Below are 13,447 nucleotides of genomic sequence, written 5' to 3' on the forward strand. Positions count from 1 at the left end.
GTGTCTGCCGCAGCTGTTCGATCGGTTATTGCTACGGTGGCAGGTTATCAACATTTAAGTGAGTTTCAACGCGGTGTTATGTCAGCGCACCAGCGATGGGACATAGCATTTCCAAGGTAGCGATGAAGTAGGGATCTTTCCGTACGACCATTTCACAAGTGTATCGTGAATATCAGGAATCAGGTAAAACACCAAATCTCCGACATCGCTGCGGCCGGAAAAAGATCCTGCAAGAACGGGACTAACGATGACTGAAGAGACTCGTTCAGCGTGACAGATGTGCAACAATGGGCTATCATCAAGCGTCAGCGTGCGTACCATTCAACGAAACATCATCGATATGGGCTTTCGGAGCCGAAGGCCCACTCGCATACCCTTGATGACTGCACGAAAAAAAGCTTTACGCCTCGCCTGGGCACGTCAATACAAATATTGGACTTCTTGATGCGATAATTTACCAACAGCCGTATGTGTTGTAGAAATTTATTTTATTTTATGCACTTCGTGTCGCCTGGCCACCGAGAGCTGTTGCAGGACGAATTGATTCACGGATCCAGTCATATGGCTCCTTCCGTGTATAACGATTTGAAGACTATGACGAGTGGGGCCTGAAGATGGCATCAATACAGTGCCGAAACTGGTAGCACATAGAAGTTCATAAAATAAAATAAATTTCTTCAATGCATGCGGCTGGTGGTTAATTATCGCTTCAAGAAGTTGATGCCAGCCGTCGTCCCACGATCCATAATGGATCAACGAAGATCAAATATTGGACTGCTGATGACTGGAAACATATTCCCTGGTCGGAGGAGTCTCGTTTCAAATTGTATCGAGCGGGTAGACGTGTACGGATATTGAGACAACCTCATGAATGCATGGACCCTGCATGTCAGCAGGAGACCATTCAAGCTGGTGGAGGCTCTGTAATGGTGGGGCGTGTGCGGTTAGAGTGATATGGGACCCTGATACATCTAGATACGACTCTGACAGGTGACACGTTCGTAAGCATCGTGTGTGATCACCTGCATCCATTCATGTCCTTTGCGCATTCCGACGGACTTGGCCAGTTCCAGCAGGATAATGCGACACTCCACACGTTCAGAATTGCTAAAGAGTGGCCGTAGGAACACTCTTTTAAATACTTCCGCTGGCCACCAGATTCCCCAGACATGAACATTATTGAGCATACTACGGTATATTGATAAGTTTCACTAGTGGACAGTCGGCAACAGAAACCAAAACATTGCATTAAAACAAGCGTTCAGTGCATAGCGCTGTGGAATGTGGAAAAACAGCAAATTAGCTCTCATGGGAAGAAGAACAACACCAAAAATGCAACAGGAGCGTAATATGTAAGAAACTGTCTACGCAACCTGCCACTGATGATGCCTTGCAGAAAATAAAGGCGAAACGCGTATGGCACTAAAATTGTGTTTTATTCAGTTGCTGTCAGACGGTCCATAAGTGAAACTTATCAATATACCGTAGTATTACGCGCAACTGAGGAGGACAGGACCACAAAAGTTGAAGATTATTGAGCATATTTGGGATGACTTGCAACGTGCTATTCAGAGGAGGTATCCACCACCTGGTACTCTTACGGATTTATGGACAGCTCTTGCAGGATTCCTTATGTCAGTTCGCTGCAGGATTACTTCAGACATTAGTAGAGTCTATTATACCTCGTGTTGCGGTACTTCGGCGTGCTTGCGGGGGCCCTACGCGATATTAGGCAGGTGTACCAGTTTCTTTGGTTCTTCAGTGTAGGTCTGTAAGTCTTTGGATCTGAAAGTTCCCTGTCTGCTGGTTTCTAAATGACTGCTTTGGAGGTTTTCCATACTGTAGGTACTCTGGCCAACCGTAAGGCACTGTTCAGTACCGTTGTTAGGAACGGAGTGACGTGCGGTGCGGTGACTGTTCCCGATATTAGGCCGGTGTACCAGTTATTTTGGCTCTTCAGTGTAGGTCTGTAAGTCTTTGGATCTGAAGGTCTCCTGTCTGCTGGTTTCTAAATAGTGACTGCTTTGGAGGTTTTCCATACTGTAGGTGCCCTGCCAAACCATAAGGATCTGTTCAGTAGCATTGTTAGGAATGGGGTGACGTGCGGTGCGGTGAATGGTCCCGATATTAGGTCGGTGTACCAGCTATTTTGGCTCTTCAGTGTAGGTCTGTAAGTCTTTGGGTCTGAAAGTTCCCTGTCTACTGGTTTCTAAATAATGACTGCTTCGGAGGTTTTCCATACCGTAGGTACCCTGCCCAAACGTAAAGCACCGTTCAGTAGCGTTGTTAGGAATGGGATGACGTGTGGTGCGGTGACTGGTTCCGATATTATGCCGGTGTACCAGTTATTTTGGCTCTTCAGTGTAGGTCTGTAAGTCTCTGGATCTGAAAGTTCCCTGGGTGCTGGTTTCCAAATAATGACTGCTTTGGAGGTTTTCCATACTGTAAGTACCCTGCCCAACCATAAGGCACTGTTCAGTAGCGTTGTTAGGAACGGGGTGACGTGCAGTGCGGTGGCTGACTGGTGTGTTGATTTGTTGCACAGGTGGTGCAGCTGATGGCGGGAACTGGGTGACGTGTGGTGTGGTGACTGGTCTGTTTGTCTGTCGCGCAGGTGGTGCAGCTGATGGCGGGAACTGGGTGACGTGTGGTGTGGTGACTGGTCTGTTTGTCTGTCGCGCATATGGTTCAGCTGATGGCGGGAACTGGGTGACGTGTGGTGTGGTGACTGGTCAGTTTGTCTGTCGCGCAGATGGTTCAGCTGATGACGGGAACTGGGTGACGTGTGGTGTGGTGACTGGTCTGTTTGTCTCTCGCGCAGATGGTGCAGCTGGTGGCGGGAACTGGGTGACGTGTGGTGTGGTGACTGGTCTGTTTGTCTGTCGCGCAGATGGTGCAGCTGGTGGCGGGAACTGGGTGACGTGCGGTGTGGTGACTGGTCTGTTTGTCTGTCGCGCAGGTGGTGCAGCTGGTGGCGGTGTTGCTGGCGGTGGTGGCTGGCGGGCGCGCGGGCCTGCTGCGCGTGCCGCGCGTCTACAACGCGCTCATCTCGACCAACCAGCGGCTGGCGCCGAGCCGCGCCGACACCGTCTCGCTGCCCGTGGTGGGGCCGGTGGCGCTGCTGCCCGCCGCCGCCATCGTCGCCGAGGAGGCGGCGCCGCCCCCGGCCGCCAAGAACGCCTCGGAGGCGGAGGCGGCGGCCAACCACACGGCGGCCGCGCTCGTGGCGCCGCTCGCTGTCTACAGCCCGTACTACTACTCGGCGTACTCGTACCACTACAACCCGTACCTGGTGCCGCCGCTGCTGCACTACGGCTACAACTACCTGCCGCTGCCGCTGACGGTGCCCGTGCCGCTGGCCGTCGCCCACCCCGCGCCGGCGCCGGGGGCAGCGGACAAGCCCGACCAGAAGAGCGGCGGCGACGCCAAGGCCGACGCCGACAAGGAGGCCGTCACCGTGGAGGCCAACTGAGGCCGCCGGGCCCCGCCACCCCCCAACCACCGCGCCAGGCTTTCCGACTTGACCTCTCACAAACTTATCGTCCACCGTCGACCGTAAGAAAAGCGCGTCGGTACCCGGAACCACCAGCAGCCACACCGTTTTGGAGTGTCATCACCTGTCAGGAGAACAATTTGCGATTAGCTACCGTATGGTCAGGAAGGCGTCCATTTCAACGTGTCACCCCTCACCCCCATACGTGTTAATTGGAAGAAAATTGGGAGATCTCTGTGAATATGCAGGTCCCACACTCGTTGTAGGTGCAATATTTACCCAACGAGACACACAATGGACCAACAACCTCTGCAGTCGTTCAGTCTCTGTACCGCAAAAATCTTCCATTAGTGGGACACACACTCGATTATATTTTATCTGAGACACCCAGTATTTTAAAATTGCCTGGAAATCTGCCTGATGAAGCTGCCTTCCTACCGATCGAAGTTTCAGTCGACCAAAACATTTGAGATACTTACGTTTTGTGTGAAGCAAAATGCAGTCTGTAATTTCCGCCGGAGTGCCTACTGAACATCAGCCTTTCTGCCACTCAAAACTTCCGGCGCAGGGCCAAATATGTTAATACTATCCAATCTTATGGGAGACTGTCAGTAATCTGCAATTACCGTTAGAAATGCTCTCTGAAGTTCAGATTTCGTGCCATGCGATAGCTCCGCAAGTGGGCTAAAAACGTTGAGGTAATTACTTCTTATGTCAGACACTCTAGTTAGAACGGAAAATCCCTGCTCAAGGTCTGCATTTCTGCCATCCAAAAATTCCGTCAGTGGACCAAAAATGTATACATCTTGCGTGAAATACTCCGGAGAAGCGTTGCTGTCTTGTTCAAGGAGGCATACCAAAGTACCAAAGTCTGCAGCCAATTATGCCGCGACGTCTCCGCTCCCAGACACCACCAAAATGAAAACTGATGCACAATGATTTACAAATAATTATAGCGATCACCAAAATCTCTCCAAGTTGAAGAACATCGTATTAACGACACGTATAATTACTTTTGCAGGATAAAAGAAAACACCAGTTTAAAAAGGCAGTGTTTAATATTGTATCTGTAGACAGATGAAATTCACCATGTGACGTGCCTTTACCACAGGAAAATTATTCAGTGCAAAGTTAAAGACACTAAAGCTGGACTGTATCTGCTAAAAGTGAAATCGAGTCGTCACAAGGAAAGTAATTACATCTCAACTGTTTCTGTCCAGAGCATCCAAACGTTTCTCCTGTATGGGGTGAATGAAATTAAAAAAAGCATCAATTTTTTAAAAATCTGCATGATTGTAACTATTAATTCCGCCTTCAGTGATAAATAAATTTGACTGTAAATACACTGGAATACAGTGGCATGTGTTTTGCAATATCCGCAATGGATAAGCTTAACAAATAAATTTACTTCCAATGCTGTGGAATAAATCCGCGGTTTTTAATGCCTGTCATGGCTGGTACAAAATTTTAATCAGTTATGTTTGATATATCCAGTGTTTCTTATACACCGAAGTTATTAGTGGCTGACAATGGAATTTACATGCACATACATCTGAAGTATTACAGTCACAGTTTTGCCAAATGTAATGGAGAAAGTGAAATGGCGAAATAGATTCACTGAGGATAAGCTTCAACCAGTCGCCGATCCATAACACATGACGATCCACTGATGACAGGCGAACAGTAGTGAAAAATTAGGAGCGGTACTGACTTGCACAACATCTCTTCTGCTACAAGTGTACATCGTGTTGCAAAGACACACTCTGCGAGTGAGTGTTGAAATCTGTAGCCAGGATACTCGCCAGTAGCGGGGCAGCAACATGGAACCACTAGTGCGTTGTCCAACATTCGAAACCTCGACCTCCGCAAGAAAAGTCCGCCGGTGAGACCCCGATTGTGGTCTCTGGGTCGCTTCCAGCACTACGACCTCTGCACCATCGCTTCCGGTCCTATGAGCAATCTACGGAGCCAATGAGGAGAGTCACTGAGCTATTTTCTTTCGATTATAAGTTTACTTTGATCTCTCTCATGTTCTTTTATATACACGTCTTTCCCACTTTAAATGTTTACAGATATCATGATCTCTCTCTCTCTCTCTCTCTCTCTCTCTCTCTCTCTCTCTCTCTCTCTCTATCTCTCTATCTCTCTCTCCCTCTCCCTCCCTCCTTCCTCTTCTTCTTTTTCTTCTTGCGCTGTAGTCTTGCACATAGCACTTTCTCTTCATTTTTTCTTGTTACTTCTTTTTCCTTCAGTATTCCTCCATTGTTTGACATTGGTGTTTCTTTTTCTCCACTCGTTAGGCCACTTCCTCCCTGTTTCGCTTCCTGCCTTGGAAAACTTCCATTTTTAAAGCTTCCCTACGGAATATTTCCTTTTCCATAACGTCTTCTTCTCCTGTATTGGTTCTTCCAATTTTTTTTTTTTTTTGGATGCTTCAATCCATGTGGTTGTTGACTTTATCTTGCCAATGAAATTTCAAGTCTTTTGGGTTAGTCTGTTGTCATCCATTCTGTAAATATGTCCAAATAATAGCAATCTCCACATCCTCATTGCTCTGGCATCTTACCCCTGTTCAGATAAACTCCATTACTTCTCCTTAATTTCCAAACATTCGAAGTTTCCTCTTCGTTTCTATTTTTTTTCCTTTCCTTTTTTTGTAGTCATCGGCTTCCGATTCTTTCTTTTTCTTTTTTTTTAAGGAATCAGGTTTTAGGTTAGCTTAATGCTTCTGCTAAATCTTAACGTAATTACTACAACCATCATTCTCTATAATGTGTTTTGCATACTTTCAGTCTGCTCCTGCTCCTACTGTCTTTCTCCTGTACTGCATCTTACAGCGAGTAGGTCTAATGTATAGCATTATTATTTTGATTTCTGCTCCTTATCTTACACGAAATATTTTCCCTCTGATTATTGGTAATGTAAATAAATGTACTCGGTTGTGTAAATACGGTACAATACTCTATTTTATTTGATGAGTTCTCTCTCTCTCTCTCTCTTCTATCTATCTCTGTCCAAAGAGGGATGTACATGTTCTTCTACGTTACCATCCTTTTGCAAAGTACTTTTTTGTATTACAGATAATCAAAAATGTATGTACTTACTTATATGTGAACCGACGCAAGCGTACACATCACACGATTTTGGGTAGCGGACTTCATTTCTTTCCACCTCGTGCGCATCAGAACAGATCTCGCAAAAGTGACTGGTGATAATTTTTTTTTTATATATATAAATTTGTGAGTGTCGTTGCTGTTGCAGAAGTCGGGACTATTGCTGTTCTGCTGCGCCGAGGTGGACTCCGCTCTTCTCAAACCCGTGAGTCTCGCTGCCGGAAAACGACGCACCGAGAAGCGGCTTCGTGGCTTGCAAGGCGTGGGTGGCTGTTATCTTGCTGGAGCACCAAGTGCTTGCATGTAACTTGCATCTATCTCTGAACTCTTTAACCCACTCATGGATTCATTACTGTTAACGCCAATATTCTTTACCATTCAAGACGGCTCCATAATGTTTTAAATATGTGTCTCATAACATTCTTCGTTGCTGATACGCTGAATAAATACTTCTTTGTTCTCTATGTTTTGATAACATTTTTAACATTGTGAGTGAACTTTTTGACAACTTCGTTGCTATTTTGTAACCTTACGTAGCTATTTTTTCCGTATTGCTGTTCTTCTTCACTCATCTTATTGAGAAATACTTCTCATCTTCGTGTCTGTATACAATATCTCTCTCTTTATTCTGCCATTTATATGTATCATACAAACATTTTTTTCCTGGTAATTGCCCTTGGATACAATTCCTCTCAATTAATGCTAATTCTATGTAAATGCTTGTTTCTCTTCATACTGTTCTTTCTTTTGTCTTTTGCCTCCACCTTCGCTTTCCTGTGTGTTAACGTCCGATTTATCTTAGATTAATGTGTTCGCTTGTAACTAAATACGTCATACTTCTTTTTCTATCCCAAATACTTACTGATTGTTTTTGTTTTCTCTGTACTACCTTCTTTTAAGGCCATTCTTTTCTCCTCTTTTTATCTCTGTTGAAATGCTTCTATTTTTATCTTGGCTAGAATGCTACAACTAACATTGCTTCTGTAATTAAATTTCAGAATTTTGATGTCCTGCACTAACTCTAACAATTCCAATATTCTTCTCTATCGTATTTCTACTCCGGCAATAACTCTTTTTCTACTCATTTAATTTTTTCCCAAGAAACACTATTTCTTTGTTTACACGCTTCAGCACTGGCTGTATTTATTTATCTCACACTGAATTGCTAACGTTCTCTTAATGGCACCATATCCTACTGTCTTTAGTTGACTTTTTTCTGCATTACCTGCACTATTTTAAAGAATGGATAGCGCATTCTGACCTATAATATCTTCCGTTGCAGCTGTCCTTTTGCGTAACGTAGTGACCACTCTTGTACTACAAGCATTGAACGCTGAATCTGATTAGAATGCACTTTGTGGCTTTAAGGTAGTGCTCGACAAGTAACGGTGGTGGGGCACGTTGTGTGTGCCGTAGTCTGCCAGTGTTCAAGGGCCGCTCAGCGTGTGGCTTAGGCGGCCCACCTACTGTAGCGGCAGGTAGAGCAGCCTGGCCGGGCCGCCGCCGCCAGCGACCTTTCGCATATAAACGGAGCCGCGCCGCTTGCTGTTTGCACGCCATTGTAGCCGATCTGAAAGCTGCAAGGCCGCCCTCTCGGTACGTTATCTGTTCTCGGAACTTGTGTGTTTTACGCTCGGTCTGAGTTCTCGTTTTGTATGTGTGTTTTTGTTTTGTGCACCAGTTGTCTTTTGTATCTTGTTTGTGACTGTGCCGCGCAAATAAATAAGAAACGGCGAACAGATACGAAAGGGAAACAATAAAACAAAATAAAAAGAAAACTTGGAATTCTTTGTGCTAGTTCCCTGACAGCCCAAGATCATTCCTTTTCCCACTCAAAGAGCACTGCCCGTTTCAAATTCCGTATCCGAGCAGTTCAGTTTTAGGAAGCGCATAACACAAAGCTGTCTTCTTGTTTTATTACTAGCTTAGCACCAGCTGCTTTGCTCACGTAGACTGTACGGTCCGCAGAGATTTTTTTTGTTTTTATGTAATCAAATTTTTATGCTGTTCACAGACTGCAACATCTTCTAAACTTGTGGCGCTAATTAAGGCCGTAGAAGCATGGCCTTTTCCAAATGTACTTCTGACCGAAAAGCGGTTCTAGTAGTCGGAGTAAGAGGTCTTCCTTAATATTACCCTTTGAGGTCTAGTGGTGATATTCCCATAGAAACTTCCATCTTTCAACAAAAATGGCTCTGAGCACTATGGGACTTAAATGCTGAGGTCATCAGTCCCCTAGAACTTAGAACTACTTAAACTTAACCAACCTAAGGACGACACACACATCCATGCCCGAGGCAGGATTCGAACCTGCGACCGTAGCGGTCACGCGGTTCCAGACTGTAGCGCCTAGAACCGCTCGGCCACCTCGGCCGGCTCATCTTTCAACACTTACTTCTTTATTTCTAAATAAGAACTCAAATACAAGTTTTCATAGATTTTGCTTTAAGAATGTTTTAACATAACGAGATATTTTCAGAAAAAATTATCATCCCCTGTTCACCACCTTAGGGGCTGAATATGCAAAAAGCAACGAAACATGAATTTTTTTGTTTCTAGCCAAGAAGTCAAATACGAATTTTGAGAGATTTAGTTTGAAAAATGCTTTCGAAATGAAATATTTTCATAAAAACTTTCACCACCTATTTTAACCCCCTTAGGGATTGAATTTTCAAAAACCCTGAAACAGTATTTTTACTTCCACCGTGAATTCACATGCATATTTTCATAGACAGTGCTTCAAAAATGCTTCGTAATGAATTACTTCCATAAAAATTTTCATCCTCTTTGGTAACGAATTTTCCAAAAACACTGAAACACGTATTTTTTTAAATATCTAACCAAGAAATCAAATGCCAGATGTTACATAAATTGCTTTAAAATGTTCATGATTTATTTGTTAAAAAGCTTTCCCCCACTATTTCACCCCATATGGGCTAAATTTCCAAAAATGCTAAAACACATACACTCCTGGAAATGGAAAAAAGAACACATTGACACCGGTGTGTCAGACCCACCTTACTTGCTCCGGACACTGCGAGAGGGCTGTACAAGCAATGATCACACGCACGGCACAGCGGACACACCAGGAACCGCGGTGTTGGCCGTCGAATGGCGCTAGCTGCGCAACATTTGTGCACCGCCGCCGTCAGTGTCAGCCAGTTTGCCGTGGCATACGGAGCTCCGTCGCAGTCTTTAACACTGGTAGCATGCCGCGACAGCGTGGACGTGAACCGTATGTGCAGTTGGCGGACTTTGAGCGAGGGCGTATAGTGGGCATGCGGGAGGCCGGGTGGACGTACCGCCGAATTGCTCAACACGTGGGGCGTGAGGTCTCCACAGTACATCGATGTTGTCGCCAGTGGTCGGCGGAAGGTGCACGTGCCCGTCGACCTGGGACCGGACCGCAGCGACGCACGGATGCACGCCAAGACTGTAGGATCCTACGCAGTGCCGTAGGGGACCGCACCGCCACTTCCCAGCAAATTAGAGACACTGTTGCTCCTGGGATATCGGCGAGGACCATTCGCAACCGTCTCCATGAAGCTGGGCTACGGTCCCGCACACCGTTAGGCCGTCTTCCGCTCACGCCCCAACATCGTGCAGCCCGCCTCCAGTGGTGTCGCGACAGGCGTGAATGGAGGGACCAATGGAGACGTGTCGCCTTCAGCGATGAGAGTCGCTTCTGCCTTGGTGCCAATGATGGTCGTATGCGTGTTTGGCGCCGTGCAGGTGAGCGCCACAATCAGGACTGCATACGACCGAGGCACACAGGGCCAACACCCGGCATCATGGTGTGGGGAGCGATCTCCTACACTGGCTGTACACCACTGGTGATCGTCGAGGGGACACTGAATAGTGCACGGTACATCCAAACCGTCATCGAACCCATCGTTCTACCATTCCTAGACCGGCAAGGGAACTTGCTGTTCCAACAGGACAATGCACGTCCGCATGTATCCCGTGCCACCCAACGTGCTCTAGAAGGTGTAAGTCAACTACCCTGGCCAGCAAGATCTCCGGATCTGTCCCCCATTGAGCATGTTTGGGACTGGATGAAGCGTCGTCTCACGCGGTCTGCACGTCCAGCACGAACGCTGGTCCAACTGAGGCGCCAGGTGGAAATGGCATGGCAAGCCGTTCCACAGGACTACATCCAGCATCTCTACGATCGTCTCCATGGGAGAATAGCAGCCTGTATTGCTGCGAAAGGTGGATATACACTGTACTAGTGCCGACATTGTGCATGCTCTGTTGCCTGTGTCTATGTGCCTGTGGTTCTGTCAGTGTGATCATGTGATGTATCTGACCCCAGGAATGTGTCAATAAAGTTTCCCCTTCCTGGGACAATGAATTCACGGTGTTCTTATTTCAATTTCCAGGAGTGTATTTATTTATTTCGGTCCGAGGAAACAAATACCAATTTTCGTAGTTCTAGCATCAAAATTACCTTCATATCGACAATTTTCAGAAAACCTTTCATGCCCTAGTTCACGTTCTTAGAGTGCAATTTCGAAAAATCCATTCTTAAACCATGAGTCAATATCAGATCAACACCCTCTCCAAATTTCACGTTTCTGTCCTTACCAGTTTGGGCTGCACAATAATGAGTCAGTCAGGACATTTAGAGAGAGAGGGAGGGAGAGAGAGAGGGAGGGAGAGAGAGAGAGAGAGAGAGAGAGAGAGAGAGAGAGAGAGAGAGATTACAACCGGTTTCGATTCTCTATCATCTTCACGGTATAAAATATCATATCGAAGATAGACGTGGGACGTAACAGATACCTGATTTCTTAGACCTTGAAGATGGTTGCTAAAAAAATTGGTTGTAATATTAAAATAAAAACAGACAGGTCTTTGTCATCCTATTTCTAAAATATGTAACAGCTGTTGCCAATTTCATAAAAAAAATATTAAAGTAGATCAATATCATAAAAGAAAAGCACAAAATTGTAGATGTTTCACGTTCTACAGTACTTCTTGTATTCAGTTTTACTCAGATTGTTAATTTAATTTAAACTGTTATATAAGCTTCTCGGCTGTTTACACCAGACGTATCTCTTCTCTTCTGTTGAATATATTTGTTTGTTCATTTTGTCCTCCTCTTCTTCCGCCTTATTCTCTCTCTCTCTCTCTCTCTCTCTCTCTCTCTCTCTCTCACACACACACACACACACACACACACACACACACATACACACACTCGTGATTTCCGGTATGTCCTATGTAAATTCATTTACTGATTTGCTCCAATATTGTCAATTACTATTTCACTCTCAAAAATGACATTGAATATATGTTTTCTCCTCATTATCCATATGGAATACCTTTTCTAACGTTCGACAGTACTGTATCGTCGTTAACACCTGCAGTAAGTTATAGTCTGATGATGGCCTTATCAGCCGAAAACTGGTTAACGAAATAATACTCCAGAAGATCCATAATTTTGAGCTTTTCAAGCTTTTCATTCAGATTAAGAATTTGTTGTACCAGACAGTAACGGAAGGATTAATTAACATGACTACATCAGTCTTTTGCCTCACAGTCCTCCATGAAATGTTTTGTTATACTGTTTCTTGAAAAAAAATTTACAGGAACCAGCCATTTTTATAACTTTATTTACGCCAGATGCGTTATCAATTTGGCTCATCTTCAGTTAGCCTACTGCAATTATATATTCATCATTATAATGTTTGTTTGGACTCACAAGGGGGACCACGACGTTGGGATCACTGATTTACTTCAAACTTTGTGTGCTCTTAGTAGGCCATTAAAACAATACAATCGGCAAGCAGTAAGGTGCACTACTCTGGCAATTCAGAGAAAACCGCAAGACAAGCTTTACGCGTTTGTTATGTGGCTTGTGTATCTGTGGGTTCATGGAGGTCAAGTGATTAACATTCCAGCTTCATAAGACGAACGTGTATGACGTGACGGTTCGACTCCTGCCGAACGTAATCATTACTCTATGTTTTTCATCACTGGTCATATTATTTAATTTATGCGACATTTGAAAGATAATATAATAAAAAAACAACGTGCATTTGCGTGAAGTTACAATTTATGTTTTCCACGTCTGTACGACATATATCATCCTGCAACGTGTGATGTCGAGAGCACATTCGACGAGTAATTGTACATTACTCTTATTATATTACTGATTGTGAATAACGTCATTGATATCACTAAGCATCGAGGTTTGACTTGGGTTTTCCAAGCCTGTACCTCGTCCCTGAAAGTTTAATTACAAATAGCAAATAGTCAAATGATACATGAAATTGACTACAACTTCATGAAAATGCACTTTGCTTTTTTGGTCATTATATTACTTCTCAAATGTCATATAAACTAAATGCTGTGACTAGTGATGAAAAAAATATAGATTAAAAAGTAAATGGTAGCGGAATTGGAACCGTCGCCTCCTCCACGGACAGCTTGACTATAAGGACTTCTTACGAGTGGCACCGTCGCACAGATGCATCAGTTATATAATACACGCGGAAACTTTCTCTTGCGATTTTCTCGGAATCTCCAGAGTAGTGCACCTTATTACTTCCACATTATGTTGTTTTAATGGCCTACTGAAGGTGTACAAAGTTTGAAGTAAATCTGTGATTCCAAAATCGTGGCCTACCTTGTCAGTTTCCAGTGACTAGTCAGCCACCTGGAGAATGCTGATCTGTAATAGTATATCAGTGTATTTGAAAGTTTGCATGTAGAACGTTGGTATTCTGTGACGAAGAGCCACAGGATACAAAAACCAAGGCAGTTGTAACGTTCAAAATACTATCGACAAACATAATAATGATGAATACATAATTGTACTGAGCTAGTTGGAAACTAG

General features: G+C 44.6%; 1 protein-coding gene across 1 annotated transcript in view; it reads left to right on the forward strand.

The window, feature by feature from the left end:
• Window positions 1–8,382, forward strand: part of LOC124798564 — a 48,324-nt gene extending 39,942 nt beyond the window's left edge. The window contains exon 2 of the mRNA XM_047262023.1: window positions 2,960–8,382. Within this exon, the coding sequence (XP_047117979.1) occupies window positions 2,960–3,472 (513 nt within the window). The 3' untranslated portion in view covers window positions 3,473–8,382. The remainder of the gene's footprint in view (window positions 1–2,959) is intronic.
• Window positions 8,383–13,447: the final 5,065 nt, after the last annotated feature.

Source organism: Schistocerca piceifrons, chromosome 5, assembly GCF_021461385.2.
Source record: "Schistocerca piceifrons isolate TAMUIC-IGC-003096 chromosome 5, iqSchPice1.1, whole genome shotgun sequence".
NCBI classification, from domain to species: domain Eukaryota; kingdom Metazoa; phylum Arthropoda; class Insecta; order Orthoptera; family Acrididae; genus Schistocerca; species Schistocerca piceifrons.